Raw genomic sequence first — 21,628 nt, forward strand, 5'->3', positions numbered from 1 at the left:
CCATTGGATTTTTTCTAGTAAGATTTTAACGAGTCACATTATCTATCTAGACATTCAAGGGGGAGTGTTATAAATGTATTTACATTATAGTGAATGTCTATCAAGATCTACTTTGATATCTATTAGGATTTGAAGCATCCGTCTTTTACTCAGACTAAGAATAAATTTCTCCTATAAATAGAGGGAGGGTTTTGTCACTGTATTCACAATCTCATATCATTCATCCTCAAGAGAAGAAATAAGAATCACTCTCTCTATTCTCTCTACTCTTCTTCTTTATTCTTTCTTGTTTTATAACAATAATTTTATTTTTATCTTCAAAAATTTAATTTTGTGTATCTATTTTCACTTGTGAGAGAAATCGAAATTTATAGCTATTTCTCAATAACGAAAAATTGCTTCCCTCAAATCTAAAAAGAAAAATGCTCTTAACATTCTGGAAGCTTAGTCAAGTAAGTTCTAATTTTTAAAATAAGATTTTTCTTAATTAAAAAAAGCATTTTTTAATTTACTAAAAACTTTGACGAAACAATTATTAATTTACTTGGTTAATTCTAAAGCTAAATGTTTTTTTCCCCCTATAATTGTGTAAGCATGTCGTGCCCATGTACCACTATAAAATAGGGCTATATGCTTAAAAAAGTTAATTAACTGAATAAAGTATATAAAACTGTTTTATGAGTAAAAATAAAAACTTTTTCTTTTCTTCTCTTGCTTTAAGAAATTTATGTTTAATCTTTTATAACCAATTTTCAGTTTTTTTTCACCACAAAATGCTTATTTTATTGTATTTTTTAAGTATTGTTCCGTCTCAAATTATTTATCGTATTATTTTATTACATGTCCTTTTAAAACTATTAGTTAGGATGGATTTTATTGACTGTTTTACCACTATTTATGTTTTAGATATTCATTCTTCATTAAATATTTAATTCTGTGTTTCATATTACTTGAATACCGTTGACTTAACACATTAAGAAAGCATTTCATAGATGTATATTTTACTAAATTAACCTTATTTATGATGCTTAGAACTCTAAAATTCTCTTGATCTACTAAAATGAATAAGTAAAATGAAATGGGGGAGTATTTTATTGAAGTATATGTATTTTTCAAGAACAATTACTGCTGAGAATAAAATGAGAAACATGATTAATTTTGTCATAAACTTCTAAAATAATAAATAATTTGATACAAACTATTTTCAGTTTTCACAAATTGCGACAAATAATTTGAGACGGAGGAAATAGTTTATTTCTGTTAAATAAACCGAAAGAGAAAAAGAAAAACAGCTCAAACATATTATATGCCAAATTATAAATGACTTGCAATCTACTTAATTAGCTCAAATTGCTTATTACTTTAACTTCTTGCTAAAAAAACTTTTAGTTTGTACTAATTACTTTTTTTCCTTTTTAGTCTAAACTCTTTAACATGTGACCAAAGATTTGTTAATTGCATCTCTTTTTTCTAGAAAAAAAATCATTTTTTTTAAAGTAAGTTACAAAAAAAAAAAAAAAAACAGTTTTCTTGCTTTTCGTTCCACAAAAACATCACTTTTTATGAAGTGGAAAACTGAAAAGTCATAAAAAAAAAATAAAAAAAATTAAAGCTCACCTTATAAATATACCTCAACTTAGAAACTGCTAAACCATATTACTCATCATCTCAACTCTTAATCTTCTCTGATTATTTTTTTCTAATCTTAAATTTTATAAGTTTCATATTTCATCAAGAAACATGAAAATTAACAACCCCTTATCATCATTTTTCCTAATTTTATTTTTTTCAATTCTTTTCGATTTATGCATAGCTAATGATGTTATGTTACACAATGTTGTAAACTTTGGTGCAAAACCAAATGGCAAAATTGACTCATCAAATGCATTTTTAACTGCATGGGATTTAGCTTGTGGCTCTACAAAACCATCTACAATTTATGTACCAAGAGGGAATTTTTTAGTTAAACAAGTACATTTTAGAGGAAAATGTAATAATAGTGAGATTATTTTTCGTATCGATGGGACTCTCGTAGCGCCTTTTGATTATAATGTGATTGGAAATGAGAAAAATTGGATTTTTTTTCAAGGTGTTGATGGAGTTTCTATTGTTGGTGGTAGTCTTGATGGTCAAGGATCTGGTTTATGGACTTGCAAAGCCTCCGAAAAGAACTGCCCAAGTGGTGCCACGGTATGTGTTAAGTTATATACATTGACAGTATAGTATATAGTATGACGAATGTAATAACTATTTTATGAAACTCTTACATGTTTGATAGTGTAATTTATAGTATACATTTAGCAAGAACCATTCCAGTGGGTCCATGATTCGTATTATAAGAGGAATTAAATTAACTTCTATATACTGACAGTATAAATAGCGTAACTTCTTTGCTCTCTAGCAAGAACTGCCCGAGTGGTGTCACATTACGTATTTGTGAAAAGAATTTAATTTATATACACTGACGTTATAAAGAAATGCAACTTTTTTATTATGTTGTAGCTTGATAGTGCAACTTAATATATACATTACTCCAAATTTCTTTCCTCTTTAGCAAGAACTGTCTAAGTGGGGGTATGAGAGTTTAACTTATTTACACTGACAATATAAAAAACCTATGTTGTAGCGAGTAGCGTGCTTTATTATTATTCAGGTTTATGTACTGATCTCACATTTTTTTTTGAATGAAGCGTTACGTATTAGTTATCTTTTAGATAATCTGATAGCGTGACACAGGAATGATAACTATTAGTTGTGCTGGTAATTTGGAAAGGCAAGTTCAAAACACTGTTCATTTCTCAAAATTAGCAGTTTTTTTCTTTATGTATGTAACGTTTCCTTGAAGTAAGGATAAATGTGTTACTTTATGTGATTAACTGTCAAAGCATTTTCTATCATGGTATTTATGGTTAATTAATTTTTTCAAAGGCAGTATTAACTTCTTTATTGGAAATTAGCTTTGACCTTAATTAGACCATAAAAGTTTTTATGACCCTTGTGTTCCGGCTCTTTCGTGGACCCGACACACATAGCGGGAGCTTAGTGCACCGGATTGCTTGTTACTGATGTTTTCCTGCATTAGACCTTGTGTTCCGGCTCTTTCGTGGACCCCACACATCGCAGGAGCTTAGTGCACCGGACTGCTGTTACTGATGTTTTCCTGCATTTGACCTTGTGTTCCGGCACTTCCGTGGACCCCACACATCGCGGGAGCTTAGTGCACCGGACTGCCCGATACTGATGTTTTCTTGCTATTTGACCCTTGTGTTCCGGATCTTCTGTGGACCCCACACATCGTGGGAGCTTAGTGCACCGGACTGCCTTTCTTGACTCTTGTGTTCCGTCTCTTCCGTGGACCCCACACATAGCAAGAGCTTAGTGCACCGGACTGCCTTTCTTGACTTGTGTTCCGTCTGTTCCGTGGACCCCACACATAGCGCGAGCTTAGTATATCGGACTGACTGTTACTGATGTTTTCTTTCTATTTGCAGACTTTGGGATTTTCCAACTCTAACAATGTAGCGATAACGGGGCTAACTTCATTGAACAGTCAAATGTTTCACATTGTCATCAATGGGTGCAAAAATGTGAAGTTGCAGGATGTCAAGGTTTATGCACCGGGAAAAAGCCCGAATACTGATGGCATTCATGTTCAATTATCATCAGACATCTCAATCTTGGACTCGATAATCAGTACTGGAGATGATTGTGTATCCATCGGTCCAGGAACTAGTAATTTGTGGATCCAGAATATCGCTTGTGGCCCTGGCCACGGAATCAGGTAAGAAATTTTGCGCTGTCATGTCATACAGATGATATCTATAGGTAAAATGTAGGATATGCATGTAGTCTTGAAAATAAGAAATGTAACGTACTGCAACAGGTAAATGTGACGTGATGGTGGGAAAATTCTTCGAACTGACAATGTATATAACTTAAAGCCGGTCTAAATTTCAATGTATATATGCAGCATTGGGAGTTTAGGCAAGGATTTCGAAGAAGCAGGTGTGCGGAATGTGACAGTAAGATCAGTTATATTCAAGGACACACAAAATGGTGTGAGGATCAAAACATGGGGTAGACCAAGTACTGGTTTTGTCAACAATGTACTTTTCCAACACGTTACGATGATTGATGTTGAAAATCCAATTGTTATCGATCAAAATTACTGCCCGAATAACAAAAATTGTCCGGGACAGGTCTCTGGTGTGAAAGTAAGTGATGTTACATATCAAGACATACATGGAAGTTCAGCAACACGAGTCGCGATGAAATTTGATTGCAGTAAGAGAAATCCATGCAGAGGAATAAAACTGGAAGACGTAAATATTACATATAAGAATGAACCAGCTGCTCAAGCTTCTTGTGCTAATGTTGCAGGTACAACTACTGGTATAATTCAACCTACTAGTTGTTTGTAAGGGCAAATTGCAGAACATTGTTATTTTTACATTGTCGAAACTAGAAGTTCTTGCTTGAGCCTTTGGCGCGATTTGAATCGCCCATTCAAAAAAATTGTTTAGCTAGCTTTGTCATTTTACTTTCTTGAAATTAGTACTGTTTGCTTGAGCCTATGGCGCGATTTGAATCGCCTGGTCTAGCAACACATAGGAGAAGTTGTTTTCTCATCATTGATCTTAATTGAACATTTTTCTACTTTGGTCTATCAGAAATGTCAATTACATGTTATAATCGTCACACACCTATCAAGCATATAAGTTCAATAGTCGCGTTTCAGCTCAATGAAGCTAAGCTCAATCGCGTAACAAACTTCTCTGGCTTTAGTATCTGTTAAACAAGAAGTTGAATCAGTACATTACACAGACATGAGTTGAACTCATAGACAATTTCATTACATGCTTTAATTGTCACATCTAGCAAGCGTAAAAGTTCAATATTTCATATTTGAACTCCTTTATATCCTACTACATAGTCTAAACTAAAATCAGAAGTCGCGTTTTTCAGCTCCTTGAAGCTAAGCTCATTTGTGTAACAAACTTCTCCGGCTTTAGTATCTGTTAAACAGACAGACCAGACCAGAACGTTGAGAAGGTTATTGCTATCACATTAGTTCGTTGTTATTTAGAATTAACTGTTGCATTTTTCAGCTCCTTGAAGACAAGCTCAACCGTGTAGCAAACTTCTCCGGCTTTAGTATCTGTTAAACAGCAAGTTGAATCAATATAACATACTCGGAACAGAACAGAATATTGACAAAGTTATCGCTATCACATTAGTTCATCGTTTTATAGAGTTTATACGCGGATCTTCTAGGACTAACCACAAAGTAGAGTTACAGCAGAAAATGTAACTTAACAATACAGAGGAAAATCTGATAATTTAGCATGATTTTCAATGTCATACACCAACAAAAATCAATAGAACAACCAGTTTATATAATACTACATTATACAAAAGAATTCAAAATACACTTTATAAGTTGGAGCCTGACTAGGCCAGCCTCCAAACAAGTAACAGAACCAATAAAAAATGCAGTTATCTATTTTTTTCTTCTATATTCGTATAGACTATAGAGTGTATGTATTTCTTCATTATATTCTGTATATTTGATCTTATTTTATAAGCAGTGACTAAGTTCTTCAAAACCAGAAGCTCTTCCTCCAGCATTAACACATGAAGCTTCAGCTCGACCATCTTTGTAACTAAGATTCACATCATCAAGTGTTATTCCAGTACATGGATTCGTTTTGCTACAATTTAACTTCACTGCAACTTCTGTAGACGATGTTCCATGTATGTCTTGATATGTTACATCACTTATCTTCACGCCAGATCCCTGAAAAAGTAAATGAGTAATGTTATTAGATCAATCTGACTGATCATTATTGTGATAAATTGATGATAAACTTGTTCAATCAATACCTGATGAGGACAACTTTCATGATTTGGACAATAATTTTGGTCTATGATGATTGGGTTTTGAACATTAGCCATAACAATATGTTGAAAGAGAACACCTCTAACAAAGCTACTACTAGGCCTTGCCCAAGTTTTAACCCTCACACCATTTTCTGTTCCAGTGAAAGTCACAGTCTTAACTGTCACATTTTGAACTCCTTGCTCTTGTGATTCCCAACCTAAGCTTCCAATGCTACACAAATATCAAGATTTGGACATACATTTTAGTCGAAAAATATAAACCAATACAAATCAAAACACATTTACTTAGATATATATTGTGCTACAAACCTGATTCCATGGCCAGGGCCACAAGCAATGCCTTCGATCCATAAGTTAGAATTTCCAGGGCCGATTGAGATACAGTCATCTCCAGTACCAATACGCGAGTTCATAATGCTCACTCCTGACGATGATTGTATGTGAATTCCATCAGTGTTGGGACTATTTCCTGGAGATGACACCTTCACTCCTTGTAGCTTCACGTTATGGCAACCGTCTACTAAAATATGAAACATTTGGCTGTTTTGTGCAGTTACTCCACTTATTACAACGTTGTTTGAGTTGTAAAAAGCCAGTGCCTGCACCAAAATTTAATGTAAAATTTAAAAATATTTTTCATGAAAAATATTTCAACGCCAACAACATACCCAGTGTATTTCCACACAGTGGGGTCTGGGGAGGGTAAAATGTACGCAGTCCATACCACTGCCTCCAAAGAAGTAGAGAGACTGTTTCCGATAGACCACCAGCTCAGGACAAAAGACAGTAAAGAAAGTTGTAATAAAACATGAAACAAGATGAAATAACATAAATAAGATACCCACAGAGTCGTACTATATACTACAAACCGAGATCACACACCTCACCCAAACCCTCCAAACTAGAAACTCCAACCTATGTGCAAAACCCTACGACTACTAGCAACACCAAAACACTCCTATCTACCGGCTACGCCGGCCTCACCCACATGCACTAGCCCTCTAACCTAATTCGCGTCGTAACTGCTCCTTTAGTGAAAACATTTTGTGGAAAACTTAACGTACCGTAGTTCCTTTAGGGCAGTTCTTGCCTGAGGTTTTGCAAGACCAAAGACTAGCACCTTGACCATCAAATGTTCCACCAAAGATAGAAACTCCATTGGCTTTTTCGAACTTAATCCAACTTCCTTCATTGCCAATGACATTATAATCAGAAGGAGCTAAGAGAGTTCCATCGATACGTATAATAATAGCCTTGCTCTTGCATGTTTCGCCATTAAATTCTGCGCTGCGAATCAAGTAATTTCCACGTGGCATGTAAATAGTGGCTGGGCTAGTAGAAGCACAGGCTGCTTTCCATGCACTCAAAAATGCATTTGATGAATCAGTTTGGCCATTGGATTTTGCTCCATAATTTTGAACATTGTAAATGGTGTTTGTTGCTAATGAGAAGTTGAAGAGGAATATGAAGAGAAGTGAGAAAATTGCTAAGTGACTCATTTTGGTTAAGTGAAAATTGCTAAAAATATTTTTGAGGAATTCAAAGGATTAATTGATCAAATGAGAGGTGATGAGGATTTGGAGTAGCGTAGAGGGCTATTTATAGGCTTTGGGTACTTTCATGGATAAATAGAAGCTAAAAAAAAAAAAAGTAAAATTCTTTTAATACTTCCTTCATTTTAATTTGTTTGACCTATTTTGATTTAACACGAAGTTTAACTAAATAAAGAAACTTTTGCGTCTTGTGATCTTAGACTAAATATATGACAAATGTACCAAATGCTCTTTAATCTTTTGATCTTAAACATATGATTTGGAAAATTGGAATTAAAGAATTGATAAGAAGGCAAAGAAAGTAGGTCAAACTAATTAAAACCGAAGGATTAGTTGCTTTTAGACCAATGAAAGTTAGGTTTTTCATCCAATTTAGTCATGTTGGAATTTGGGGAAATAAGACTTTAAATCACAATCCAACATATGAAATCACATGGCCAATAAAATCAACAAATTGTTGGCACCTTATTTTAAGGATAAAAAAAATGCAGCTTTATGTTCCTCTTTCCATTTAAAATTAATTCCTGTACAACAAACTTTTAAAAAATAAAATAAGATAGATATTTTGATTTTAGAAATTAGAATTGTTGCTTCCATTTGATATATTAAAGCTCTTCTAGTCTGATACCAATTTTGGCAATGAATTTGCAATGATAGGCAAAACTCTAACATCACATGTGTGGAATTAGTTACGGTTGAATATTATTATTAGGAACCAGTAAAGAAAAGGGATTTGGATAAAACTTAGGTGGATATATACTCTTAATTATTAGTTTGCATATATAGGCAACTAGGTATATTGGTCCTATATATAGTCTTGAGTTTAAGCAAAATCATACATAATTGAATTGACATATTTAACTTCATACATGTAACTAATTTGCTTAACTCACCTAAAATTTTAAAAGATCAGAGAGAATATACTTTTATTTACTTAATTATATTTTTAGCCCGTACAGTCCCTAGCTCATGCTGGTATGATCAGTGGCGGAGCCAACATCTTAACTAAGGGGATTCAAAATAAAAAAATGTGAACAAAAGAACTAGTCGAAGGGGTTCAACGTTTGCTATATATATATATGAAAAATAATTTTAAGTTTGTATAAATAGTATAATTTTCCGCCGAAGGGGATTCGGATGACCCCCTCACTATTAGCTAGCTCCGCCACTGAGCATAATTCATGGACCGAACATGTGTGGGAATCAGGGACAGATAACTAGCCAGCATTTTGGGTGAGGGTTCACGGGAAACCAATAACTTCTGTTTCAACTCTGTATTTAAATATTCACTAATAATCTAGAAATGTTTTTTGTGAATGCTGTTACTGTTGTATATATCATATTTTCTTCATTATGCCTCAAACTCACTTCACATTTGTGCTTCAAAGGAAATAATATGCTTTCTATCTTCTAGGTAGAAATCATTTCATTATCTTAATTTGAACATAAGATTTGAAAATTTGGAAATGATAGCATGATATATTAAACTAAACATGTTAAAAAGAATTAACTACAAGTTGTTGAAAACTTAGAACCCAAACAATAGAAGTGGACTTTAAGATCTTTGTGATGACAATTTTCCTAACTCTATATGCCTAGTGGCTTCCAAATAGTAAAGTTGCCATACAAATTCACCTCACGTATGAACTCACTTTTTATAATATACTTTAATGTATATAAAAAAGCCAACTTTAAACATGGAATCCCCAAAATAAGGATATGTACATGCATGAAATATGCAGTAGTAACCCCTTTTTCACGTCTCCTTTATGCAAGCAACTTATGTTATAAGGACAAAATAACAATGTGTATCAATTTGTTTGGCTTTGGCATAGTTGAATTTTGGAGAGGCAAATTTGTTAATTTTGATCGTGAATTTAGAATAAAATTTACATATTTAAAAATGATGTAAGAAATACTATTAGTCAAAATAATTTATAATATAAAAAAATTAAAGACATGTGAATAAACTGCGGTGAAAGAAATTTTCGTATAAGTCTCTCAAAATCAAAAAGATGTCGATCACATAAATTAAAACAGAAATAGTGTCTCATCATATAAGCCGTAGATATGTTTTGTTCAATTGTTGAATGTATTATCTTGACCAGAAACTTTGCCTTATTATATGCAAAACTTTAACGTATGGTTGTTGCCTATCAGACATAAGTTCTATCTTTTGTCCATAAGGCAGACGTTCATGACATTAATTTTAAGACAGTGAACCTATCTAATTGACCACAAATTCTATCTTATAGGCAAATGCTATAACTTATTCAGCGGGACAAAATTCAAGAACACACGCTTTGGAGGAACAAAAATTCAAGAATGGACATTTGGGGGAAAAAATTCAAGATCAGACACTTTCAGAGATTTTAGACGTAATTTCCTAGTTGAATTTGGACAGGTCAATATGGAGTGGCTTAATAAATGAACAAGTCACTCACCCACCCAAAAACTTGGAGAGATCAGACGGGACATATTTTTATTAGCTAATTTTGTCACAAATACTTAACCCTACATGTAAAATCTATGAAGGACCCATTCACAAGTTAGTTAGATGTATTTGAAATTCCTGGTAGATGTCATGCCACAATCTTTCAACACACGGTTTGATAAAGTTGAAAATGATTGCATTTTTTATTGAACAAGTTGAAGAATTTGCCACTTATAAAAAAAAAAAAAAAGAAGTCCGAAAAACAAGAATACGTGCATGCATAAAATGTATTATATACTCTTTATTGTTTAAAAAAGAAAAAATTTATGCAGCAAATTCTTTTTGAAGTTTCCTTAATTTTATGCATGCATGCAACTATATACAATAAATAAATTGGGCGGCATAAGCCCATGGTTTATAAATGTAATTTTTTTAGGATTGTTTGGTTAAAGAAAACAAAATTAATAAACGAAGAAAAAATAGAAAAAATTATAGCTATGATCATAAGCGGGTTCAAAATTTTAAGTTTATAATTTATAATTTTAGGATTCTAACCCTTTTGAAATGGATACTAACTTAATAATTACTGCACATTAAATGACCCTTTAAAAATAAATACAAAATATGAACCAAAGTTACAAAGTGATTTCTCTCGAATTAGCATGACTAATTGAGGATTATTATCGTGTACATTTAATCTTTGTAATTGGGTCTTTTTTTCAAACCTTACGTATAATGAAAGTTTAGTGTATTGGGCTGCCCTTTACGTTTAACCTTTGTAGTTCTTACGTATAGCGAAAGCTTAGTGTATATATCGCGCTGTCCTTTACATTTAATCTTTGTAGTTCGGTCTCTTTTCGAACCTTATGCATAACGAAAGCTTAGTGTATCAGGTTGTCCTTTACGTTTAACAAAGTTCGATCTCTTTTCGAACCTTATGCATAACAAAAGCTTAGTGTATCGGGTTGTCCTTTACGTTTAACCTTTGTAGTTCGATCCCTTCCCAAACCTTATATATAATGAAAGTTTAGTGTAGCAGACTGTCCTTTTACGTTTAACAATTGCATGTATAAAGGAGACGTGAAAAGGGGGTTATTGAATATTTTCATGTATCCTTGTTTTTGGGATCCCATGTTTCAGGTTTGGGTAGATTTTTTTATTATTCTTTTTGGCTAGATGGATAATGTGAATTTTGTAGTGCAAATTTACTAATTTTTTTTCCCTGTCAATTTATATGATATAGTTTGACTAGTGTTATATATAGAGTTTAAGAAACATAATTTTTTTTTTGAAATTTACGATCTAAATAAAATAAGTGATCGATATATGTTTGTGTGAATATATAAATTATCTCATTAAGGATGAAATTGATTTTTAATTAAAAATGTTACTAAATATAGAAATGTGACTTTTTTTTTTTTTTTTGAGACTGGCTAAGTTAAAAGAAAAATCTTTCATATAAATTGAGAGAAAAGAGAGTATTTATATAGAATTAGGCCAATTGCCATCAGAGGGATCATAAAGTCCACCTATACATGCTTGGATTCTAAGTTTTCAACAAGTTGTAGTAAATTCCAACATTATTTAATGTGGAGATCATGTTATATCCTTTCCAAATTTTCAAACCTTAGAATGTGATGTTCAAAGATAATAATATTGACATAATGATCCACCTAGCTAGAATATAATATAAACGCATATTAATTTCCTTTGAAACATACATGTGGCGATTATATTGAGGCTATAATTAAGCAAGTAAAAATTGTGAAAAACCTTTTACAAATGTCTAGATCGTTAAGAGTCTGATTTTCAGTTGGCGGAGTCAAGATTTTTATTAAGGAAGTTCAGAAGTAAACATATGAACTATTCAAAGGGGGTTCAACATCTACTATATATACATAAAAAATATTTTTAACCATGTAAAAAATAATATAATTTTTCATCGAAGGGAGTTCAGATAATGAACTTCTGGACAAAAGGTGGCTCCGTCCCTGCTCATCGCAACCTATTATATAAAAAAAAAAAAATTGCATGTTTGGCCCATGATAAAGAATCGGGCCGACAAGTGCCGAAGATAAAATCGAGTAATAAAAATGTGATCTCTCTAACAAATTAAAGGTGAATTGGTCCTTCCAAGATTTTTTACTTATACAAGTTATTTAGTATGCCAAATTGTCAATACAACCATGTGTGGTTTTGCTTAAGCTAAGTACGTATCTCCCAAAGACCTAGTAGCCTATACTTCCTCATAGACCAAATTAATTAAACAATCCATGAACCACAAAGAATAAATTCATAAACAAAAATCATCTTAGGATAAATTCATGGGAACTTGTAATAGTATCCACCTAATTAATCTATTTTTGACCCTATCTCTTAATTCAATTTTAACTAATTCCATCCATGTGATGTGATGTTATTATTGCCAAACATGGATTACATAAAGGAAGAAAAAGAAAAGGAAAATCCAGTCTAGCTTCTGCTATATGCAGGATTCGGAAAGAATCAATTACAGCTTTATTGTCCCTAGTCTTACCCAACATTTATATTCTGTCAAAAAAAGGAATAAATATATGCTCGAATTATGATAAATGGTACATATATATCTTTCGTCATACTTTGGGTACATATATGTCCCTACCGTTTGTGTAAGGGGCATATACATACCATTTCATTAACAGTAAGGACATATGTGTATCCAAAATATGACGGAAGTATATACATACTATTTTATCATAGTTCGAAAATATATTTATCCCTTTTTTGATATTCTGTTAAATCAAAAACATTGACTAATAGTACATAAAGGATCGACTAGGTACAAAAAGTTATACCAATTGGAATAAAGTAACTATTCTGTTGAATCAAAATATTTTTCTAAAGTATAAACTATTATCTAAAAAATATATGAGTCTTATTAAAAGTAATGTAATGAGGCCGGAGGTTACAAAGTACAAACTACAAAGCATCATGGGCATTATTTTTCTTTATATTTAATGTTTCTATAACAGAACACAAACTACTGACATTAAAATACATGTAAATAATATTCATATGTATAAGAAACATAAGGTATAAGTCTATAACCAATTGAACTTTTTTCCCTTAGTTTTCTCCTCAAAATAAGGTACCAGTAATTTGTTGATTTTTGCTCCATGTGATTTCATATGTTTGGATTGTGATTTAAAGTCTTATTTTCCCAAATCCCAACATGACCAAATTGGATGAATAACCTAACTTTATTTCATTCAAGTCTAAAAGCAAACTATTAAAAATATTTACCTTATTTGTTTTTCTTAAAAAAAAAAAAAAAAAAAAAACTTCTACCCAAAGCCTATAAATAGCCCTCTAAACTACTCCAATTCCTCATCACCTCTCATTTGATCAATTAATCCTTTGAATTCCTCAAAAATATTTTTAGCAATTTTCACTTAACCAAAATGAGTCACTTAGCAATTTTCTCACTTCTCTTCATATTCCTCTTCAACTTCTCATTAGCAACAAACACCATTTACAATGTTCAAAATTATGGAGCAAAATCCAATGGCCAAACTGATTCATCAAATGCATTTTTGAGTGCATGGAAAGCAGCCTGTGCTTCTACTAGCCCAGCCACTATTTACATGCCACGTGGAAATTACTTGATTCGCAGCGCAGAATTTAATGGCGAAACATGCAAGAGCAAGGCTATTATTATACGTATCGATGGGACTCTCTTAGCTCCTTCTGATTATAATGTCATTGGCAATGAAGGAAGTTGGATTAAGTTCGAAAAAGCCAATGGAGTTTCTATCTTTGGTGGAACATTTGATGGTCAAGGTGCTAGTCTTTGGTCTTGCAAGACCTCAGGCAAGAACTGCCCTAAAGGAACTACGGTACGTTAAGTTTTCCACGAAATGTTTTCTCTAAAGGAGCAGTTACGACGCAAATTAGGTTAAAGGGCTAGTGCATGTGGGTGAGGCCGGCGTAGCCAGTAGATAGGAGTGTTTTGGTGTTGCTAGTAGTCGTAGGGTTTTGCACATAGGTTGGAGTTTCTAGTTTGGAGGGTTTGGGTGAGGTGTGTGATCTCGGTTTGTAGTATATAGTACGACTCTGTGGGTATCTTATTTATGTTATTTCATCTTGTTTCATGTTTTATTACAACTTTCTTTACTGTCTTTTGTCCTGAGCTGGTGGTCTATCGGAAACAGTCTCTCTACTTCTTTGGAGGCAGTGGTATGGACTGCGTACATTTTACCCTCCCCAGACCCCACTGTGTGGAAATACACTGGGTATGTTGTTGGCGTTGAAATATTTTTCATGAAAAATATTTTTAAATTTTACATTAAATTTTGGTGCAGGCACTGGCTTTTTACAACTCAAACAACGTTGTAATAAGTGGAGTAACTGCACAAAACAGCCAAATGTTTCATATTTTAGTAGACGGTTGCCATAACGTGAAGCTACAAGGAGTGAAGGTGTCATCTCCAGGAAATAGTCCCAACACTGATGGAATTCACATACAATCATCGTCAGGAGTGAGCATTATGAACTCGCGTATTGGTACTGGAGATGACTGTATCTCAATCGGCCCTGGAAATTCTAACTTATGGATCGAAGGCATTGCTTGTGGCCCTGGCCATGGAATCAGGTTTGTAGCACAATATATATCTAAGTAAATGTGTTTTGATTTGTATTGGTTTATATTTTTCGACTAAAATGTATGTCCAAATCTTGATATTTGTGTAGCATTGGAAGCTTAGGTTGGGAATCACAAGAGCAAGGAGTTCAAAATGTGACAGTTAAGACTGTGACTTTCACTGGAACAGAAAATGGTGTGAGGGTTAAAACTTGGGCAAGGCCTAGTAGTAGCTTTGTTAGAGCTGTTCTCTTTCAACATATTGTTATGTCTAATGTTCAAAACCCAATCATCATAGATCAAAATTACTGTCCTAATCATGAAAGTTGTCCTAATCAGGTATGATTGAATAACAAGTTAATTAATTTAAGATCATATTCTTATAAATATTAAACTAATTAATTATGTTATTTATTTTCCTTTTTTTTAGGGATCTGGCGTGAAGATAAGTGATGTAACATATCAAGACATACATGGAACATCGTCTACAGAAGTTGCAGTGAAGTTAAATTGTAGCAAAACGAATCCATGTACTGGAATAACACTTGATGATGTGAATCTTAGTTATAAAGATGGTAAAGCTGATGCTTCATGTGTTAATGCTGGAGGAAGAGCCTCTGGTTTTGAAGAACTTAGTCACTGCTTATAAATTATAACCAAAAAAAAAAAAAAAAGAACAAATTTTATTTAATTTGTTTAATTATTAATATCATACTGTATACTTAATATATAAAAAATATGAAAATAGAGTTGGTATTTTATTATATACACTAAATGTAATTTGGATTCATTCGTAACGTTACTGTATTGATTGTTGTATTGATCCTATACGATATTCAATGTCTAATGAAATTTACAACACTGAAAGCTTATTAATTAATTAATTATAGCATGCTCCGATCCAAGAGCAACTTTTGTAAAGAAAAATAAATATGGGAATCGAATTTTTTTTCGGTTAAATAATTTCTATTTTGTTGCTTAGAATAATTAGGAAATTCTCTTGAAGAAACACAAAATTTTGTTTCTTATCGAGATCATAGATCTCATATTAAATTCTATCAATCAGATCTTATTTTTAAGATCAACGAGACAATTAAATGAAATAAGTAAAAAGATCTATTCATTTGCTAACATTATATCAAAGTAGGCAAAAGTTCACAATTTTAGTTTCGCCCCTAATTATTCTTGAAAAAAGAATCATGTGTTATTAAAGTTGATAAATAGTGTCACTTTCATTATATAAATAATTTTTTCGATCAGATTTCCCTCATCAATAATGATTGTATTCCGTGGTATTATATTGCTCCATAATAGATATTTATATTGGAGCTCGAACTCAAACCTGATACCTCATTCTGATTAAGAATGGATAAAACTTACCACTACACCACAATTTCTTTAGTTTCTCTCTTGTTATTGTTATTTAGCGTGGATATTATTCCCAGGTGGGATTATTATTGTTAACTTGATTATTTGGGCCTCATTTAACTCACTAACCCATCCACCAACCCCTTCACTCCAGCCCAACAAGCATAACCCGGCCCATACTCCCACACAACATTCTTCTTCTCTTAATTAATTAATACGAATAAAGTTTCTCCCACATCGCTCAAAACTAAAGGGATTTTGCTGTTGAAATAAATTTCTCTCCGACGTTGCTGCTCCAAAACAGGTAAAAAGATTCTTGAAATTCTGCTTTGCCTCCATATATTAAAATATTAATGGCTGAATTTAAATTATAGGATTTATGTACATATATTAAAATATTTGAATTTTAAATTATAGGATTCGTTATGTGGTATGTAAAATGTTTGTTTGATGTTGGTGAGGTTCTTGTCTGCATAAACTCTAGTTGTCCTATTTTGGCATGTGAAACCTGTACCTATTTGCTTGAATATCGATTTCATATCGGCGTAGAATATTAAACCATACCAAATTATTTGGTATGATAGTGATGTACTCCATCCGTTTCTAAATACTTGTCATATTTTTAGTTTGTACGCCCTTAAGAAAAACGTTAACTGGACATCTTTATTTAGTACTTGCTTAGTGGAGTGATCTCTTAGAATCAGAACTAGAGTTGAAACAAAGCAAAAACATATATGAAAAACAAAGCAAAAACTGGCACTCTTTGACTCTATAATGCTTCGTTTCTAGCCCCCCACGCGTGATATATAGTTGCAGCAATTCAGTTTGCCTTGTGCTCTTCATGAATTATTTGTGTTAATGGATTAGTTCGATCCAAAACTTGAGATAATGAGTGTAAACCGAAAAAGGATTCATAAGTAGTTGTTAAAGGAGTTGAGGTTACCAAATTTGAGGTTTCGGTATCAATTTATGCCAAATTGCTCCACATATAGTCCCCCGAACCACATTTTCTAAACGTACCAGAGCCAATCCGAATTGATCTTGTAAAAGATCTGCTACAGAACGAATACGTTTATTTTTCAAATGATTCATATCGTCAAGTGCACCCATTCCAAAACGTGCTATCCTTGACCACCAACCTTGAAGTCCCTGGTTCACCATGCTAATCTGTAGCCAGTTCAATATCCGTGTAATGCATTCATGTGAGAAGGCACGTCGGAAGAATAGATGATCTATTGTTTCAATACGACTTCCACACAATAGACATGTATCATTTGTACTTATTTCCAGGTGCTTGAGTTTTGCCATAGTCATCAGTCGTTTATTCATAGCGAGCCAGCATATGAACTTATGCTTTGGTATGCTCTCTTTATTCCGTATGCCTCTCCAAATGGCCACGTAACTCCCTCACCTCACCTCTCCTCCACATATAACCACTTCGGATTGTGTATTTCCCGTCCGCCCTTAGCCAGCCATTTTGTACATACCCTACTGCGAACTTCTCTTTTAGTCCACATAGGTTCTTCCAATAACAACATGTGTTTACAGGAGCCTTGTATTGCCGCCTATCTTGCCCTTTTAAGTAGATATGATTCACCCATTTCACTCGCATATTGTCTGATTTGCTGGCCACATTCCATACATATTTAGCTGCCGATGCATCGTTCCATGTTATACAGTCAATAACCCACCGTCCACCCTCTTTCTTGGACCTACAAACTAGATGCCAAGCTATCAGCGGTGGTTTGTTATTATGTACCTGTCCAGTCCATATGAAGTTCCTACACGAAGTCATAATTTGTTTCGTTATCTTCCTAGGCCAGAGGAAGATAGAAGACCAGTATGAGTGAATATGTAGTAATACAGAGTTCACTAGCTAGACCCCGTCCCGCGTATGATAAGTTCTTCGAACCCCAAGTCCTTACTCTACAAGCCATTGCTGTGTTAAAGTGTGGGAATTCAGTTCTTGAAAACCTTGAGCTTATCCATGAATTTATGTATTAAGCGGGATGGTTCGAAATGTTTTATCGCACTGATGTCTGAGTATGTTGATTGATTCAATGTTGGTGTTTTTTTAATAGTTGAAGATGGTCAACCTTTCTTTTGTGTGTTTGATTTGAACCTGTTTAAGCTAAGGTATTTTCCGAAAGGTTCTCTTGTGACCAGGAAGTCATGAGTTTAAGCCTTAGAAACAGCCTGCGGTAGAAATACAATGTAAGGCTGCGTACAATACACCCTTGTGGTGGAGCCCTTCCTCAGACCCTATGCATAGTAGGGGCTTTAGTGCACCGGACTGCCCTTTTTTTTTCTCTTTGGGAAAACAAAAGTGTTTTGAGGATTATTCTTTAGTCCTCCTCAAAATGTCATTAAGAGATGAGATAGAGCTTTATAGCGGCCTGTCTTCGTTTCTCAACTCTTCTTATTAAAGCTCAACGGGCATAAGTCGTGTGGTCAATTTCAAAATTATGGTAAAGTATAAGTTGAGTTTGTTTTATGAATAAATAGGGTTAACAAGTAAAGGAGATTTTTTTAATTTTGTTTTGTTTGTGGCTACAAGAATAGGAACAAGAACTCTTGAAGAAAAAATGAAACAACACTCTTGAAGAAAGCATGTGTATTGCGGTATTCTTATGGAAGGCGCATCCGCTCTATCCCTTCCTCCTATTCCTCAACAGAGATGAATACCATGATCGTCCAACGAAACCATTGGCATGGTGGGAAGATGATAGTCATATACTTGGTGGAAGGGATGAAGTTGCTGGTGGGACTTGGCTGGCTTGTACACGTTCCGGAAGAGTTGCTTTCCTTACTAACGTTCGCGAAAATATATCAAATTCAGATACCAAGAGTAGGGGAAACCTTCCTGTTCGATTCCTGAAGAGTGATAAGAGCCCTCGTGATTTTTCACAGCAACTTTTGCGGGAAGCAGGTGAATATAACGGTTTTAACCTGATAGTAGCTGATCTTTGTTCAATGACCATGGTTTATATAACGAACCGACCAAAAGACAACAGTATGAATATGGCCGCGACTGAGGTTTCACCCGGTATTCATGTTTTATCAAATGCAACGCTAGACACTCCGTGGTCTAAGTCTCAACGGCTGGAGTGCAGTTTCAAGCAATTATTGGATGAATATGGCGAATCTGAAATTCCAATGGGACAGGCAGCCGAAAGAATAATGAGAGACACGGCTAAAGAAGATAGCAACCTGCCAGGCATCTATTCCCATGAGCGCGAGTACCAATTGAGCTCCATATTCGTCGACACTGAATTGTCCATGGGCCGTTATGGCACAAGAAGCACTTCTTCACTGGCAGTGACAACTTCTAGTGAGGCAACTTTTTATGAACGTTATCTAATCGACAAGGATGTATGGAAGGAGCACCAGATGAACTTTGTAATTGAGAAGACGATGCAAGGTGTTGTTTCTACATCCTAGTTAACGCGTTCGTCAAATATCAACTACCAAGATCCAGGCAAGCCAATGTATGTAATAATTCATTTCTCTTGCTTATTAAGAGTACCTTATTATTGTATATCAAAATCATTGCTGCTGGCATTATTCTCGTGGAAACAACGTCTCTACCTCTACGAGGTAGTGATAAGGTCCGCATATATTCTGCCCTCCCCAGACCCCACTTGTGGCCGGGAACCTACTGGGCATGTTGTTGTTGTTGTAGTAGTTGTACTGCTGCTGGCATTAGAATAAGTGTTGAAATATGAATGTTCTAATAAATCTGCACTTGCCAAGAACTGATACTGATTTATGGGACAACAGGGAGTTGCTCGGATGGCATGCATCGCTCACTTTCAACTCGAAGGTTGTGAGTTCGAGTCATCAAGGGAGCAAAAGGGACAGGAGCTCCTAGGGAGGGGTTAAAAAAATAAATAAATAAATAAAAATACTAATTTATGGAAGGCATAATAGAAAAATGGCCATGACCTCCAAAAACAAAACAATGATTATTTTTTCATGTTAGCAAGGAATAGATCGCTTTACTTGTATGATTTAGTTGTCTCATATTTCTCAAAAGAATGAGTTGATTGATAGAGTTTGATATGAGATCAATGATCTCGATTGATATTTCAATCTTTCTTCTTAGAACGTATTTCTTTGACTCATAAGTGAGATCAAAGTCTGTTGCCGTCAAAAACAAAATTTCGTATTTCTTCTGGAGAATTTTAATGATGAAGAGACGATAGTAGACCAGCGGAGGCACCACCAGAACACCCGAACAAGGATTTAAAAAGAAAGATTACATTGATAGAATTTGATATGAGATTGATTGATATTTCAATCTTTCTTCCCAGAACATATTTCATTGACTCATAAGTGGGATTAAGTATGTTGCCGTTAGAAACAAAATTTTGTACTTCTTCTAGAGAATTAACGGTGTAAAGATGATAATAGACCAGACGAGGGCACCACCAGAACATCCGAACAATGAACAATGATTTGACTGATACAATTTGATATGAAATTGAATGTTTCAATCTTTTTTCTTAGAACGTATTTCTTTGACTCATAAGTTCCATCAATTATTATTGCAAACTTTCGTATTCTTCTAGAAAATTTCTTATTTGTTTCGAAGCAACTAGGAAAAAAATTATTTAATTATTTAAACAGAAAGAATCCAATTTCGATTTTTTTTCTTTTTCACAAAAGTTGCTTTTGGAAAAAAATCAAAAGGTTCAACATGTTGAAAGAACCCCACCAGCCATTATGACCCAACCACATTGACAGCAATAATTCAAAAAGATATTTGAATTTTCACATTCTTTTCACGTTTTATTCACTCTTTATAAAAAATATTAAATTTTTTATTAATTAGTCAATGCTTTCTTCGTCTCATATTACTTATTCATCCTATTAAAATAGATCTTTCAAATTACTTTTTTCTTTTATTTTATTTGATCTCTATACCAAAAAAAATTGTTTCATTTAAGTTGTTTATACTAGTAAAATAAAAGAGTTCTGTTTTTTTTAACGTGTACTATTAAATAATTATATAAAGTAATAGTATTTAAAGTTCTAAAGTGTTATTAACGAGATTAATTTAATAAAATATATTTTTAATTAAAGTTTTTAATAAATCTATCGGATCAATAGAGGTCAATTAATATGAAATAAATATTTATTGATTTATAAAACTAAGATAGAGTTAATTAATTTTTTTAATTTTGCCTTTAAAATTAATTCGTTTTGAAAATAACATTGTGTAGTTTCAAAAAAGTTTGTCAATTGTCAATCTTTGTCATCTACATATTTAGTCAAAAGAGGGCATCAATTACATAAATAAAACACTTATAAATAGAGTGCATTGAAAAGAATTAAAAGGATAAATTAGTAAACATATCTTTTTTATTTATAAATTCCTAAAGGGCAAATAAGTGAATCTAAAATTTGTAGGGCCTGTTTGGCCATGGATATTTTTTCTTTTTTTCAGAGTTGAAAATTATAGTGTTTGGCCATGAATATTTAAAAAATAATTCCGAAATTAAATTTCGAAAAGGGAAAATAACTTTTTGTTGTTTTCCCCTTTTTTAACTTTCTATTCCAACTTCCATTATTATTATTACTACATATAACTCCAATCTTTAAATTTTTACATAAACTCTTTTTATTAACTAAATTTCATAATTTTTTTAAAAAGATCAAATTCAATAAAATAATTAATTCAAGTGAAAATAATTAAGAATTTTCATCAACAAATTTAAGAATGTATAAAATATATTTATATCTATCAATCAT

General features: G+C 33.2%; 4 protein-coding genes across 6 annotated transcripts; 3 read left to right on the plus strand and 1 right to left on the minus strand.

The window, feature by feature from the left end:
• Positions 1–1,680: 1,680 nt before the first annotated feature.
• LOC107849733 (polygalacturonase) lies at positions 1,681–4,599 on the plus strand. Its single transcript, XM_016694296.2, has 3 exons — positions 1,681–2,190; positions 3,492–3,781; positions 3,971–4,599. The coding sequence occupies exons 1-3, from the start codon at positions 1,741–1,743 to the stop codon at positions 4,419–4,421; spliced, it is 1,191 nt and encodes a 396-aa protein (XP_016549782.1). The 5' UTR covers positions 1,681–1,740; the 3' UTR covers positions 4,422–4,599.
• A 975-nt stretch (positions 4,600–5,574) lies between these two features.
• On the minus strand, positions 5,575–7,459 carry LOC107849704 (polygalacturonase). The gene is made up of 4 exons (XM_016694262.2): positions 6,966–7,459; positions 6,211–6,500; positions 5,884–6,112; positions 5,575–5,797 (listed from the first exon to the last, which is right to left on the minus strand). Exons 1-4 carry the CDS (start codon positions 7,398–7,400, stop codon positions 5,579–5,581), a joined length of 1,173 nt encoding a protein of 390 aa, XP_016549748.2. The 5' UTR covers positions 7,401–7,459; the 3' UTR covers positions 5,575–5,578.
• Positions 7,460–13,271: 5,812 nt separating this feature from the next.
• Positions 13,272–15,297, plus strand: LOC107849730 (polygalacturonase). Its single transcript, XM_047401266.1, has 4 exons — positions 13,272–13,763; positions 14,229–14,518; positions 14,617–14,845; positions 14,937–15,297. The coding sequence occupies exons 1-4, from the start codon at positions 13,329–13,331 to the stop codon at positions 15,153–15,155; spliced, it is 1,173 nt and encodes a 390-aa protein (XP_047257222.1). The 5' UTR covers positions 13,272–13,328; the 3' UTR covers positions 15,156–15,297.
• A 750-nt stretch (positions 15,298–16,047) lies between these two features.
• Positions 16,048–19,966, plus strand: LOC107851118 (transport and Golgi organization 2 homolog). Of its 3 annotated transcripts, none has more exons than XM_016696033.2 (3): positions 16,048–16,178; positions 18,432–19,362; positions 19,655–19,966. In XM_016696033.2, the coding sequence occupies exon 2, from the start codon at positions 18,485–18,487 to the stop codon at positions 19,313–19,315; it is 831 nt and encodes a 276-aa protein (XP_016551519.1). In that variant the 5' UTR covers positions 16,048–16,178; positions 18,432–18,484; the 3' UTR covers positions 19,316–19,362; positions 19,655–19,966. The 3 variants fall into 3 exon arrangements, with proteins under 3 accessions (XP_016551519.1, XP_047257223.1, XP_016551518.1); XM_016696032.2 differs by having other exon boundaries at positions 16,073–16,178; positions 18,437–19,362; XM_047401267.1 differs by lacking the exon at positions 19,655–19,966 and having other exon boundaries at positions 18,432–19,629.
• Positions 19,967–21,628: the final 1,662 nt, after the last annotated feature.

This window comes from Capsicum annuum, chromosome 12 (genome assembly GCF_002878395.1).
Source record: "Capsicum annuum cultivar UCD-10X-F1 chromosome 12, UCD10Xv1.1, whole genome shotgun sequence".
Taxonomy (NCBI): domain Eukaryota; kingdom Viridiplantae; phylum Streptophyta; class Magnoliopsida; order Solanales; family Solanaceae; genus Capsicum; species Capsicum annuum.

Coding starts and splice junctions, on each gene's coding strand:
- LOC107849730 (XM_047401266.1), top strand. CDS start 13,329: ATGAGTCACTTAGCAATTTTCTCACTTCTCTTCATATTCCTCTTCAAC. Junction 13,764..14,228: donor ACTGCCCTAAAGGAACTACG/GTACGTTAAGTT, acceptor ATTTTGGTGCAG/GCACTGGCTTTTTACAACTC. Junction 14,846..14,936: donor ATGAAAGTTGTCCTAATCAG/GTATGATTGAAT, acceptor CCTTTTTTTTAG/GGATCTGGCGTGAAGATAAG.
- LOC107849733 (XM_016694296.2), top strand. CDS start 1,741: ATGAAAATTAACAACCCCTTATCATCATTTTTCCTAATTTTATTTTTT. Junction 2,191..3,491: donor ACTGCCCAAGTGGTGCCACG/GTATGTGTTAAG, acceptor TTCTATTTGCAG/ACTTTGGGATTTTCCAACTC. Junction 3,782..3,970: donor GGCCCTGGCCACGGAATCAG/GTAAGAAATTTT, acceptor GTATATATGCAG/CATTGGGAGTTTAGGCAAGG.
- LOC107849704 (XM_016694262.2), bottom strand. CDS start 7,400: ATGAGTCACTTAGCAATTTTCTCACTTCTCTTCATATTCCTCTTCAAC. Junction 6,501..6,965: donor ACTGCCCTAAAGGAACTACG/GTACGTTAAGTT, acceptor ATTTTGGTGCAG/GCACTGGCTTTTTACAACTC. Junction 6,113..6,210: donor GGCCCTGGCCATGGAATCAG/GTTTGTAGCACA, acceptor ATATTTGTGTAG/CATTGGAAGCTTAGGTTGGG.
- LOC107851118 (XM_016696033.2), top strand. CDS start 18,485: ATGTGTATTGCGGTATTCTTATGGAAGGCGCATCCGCTCTATCCCTTC.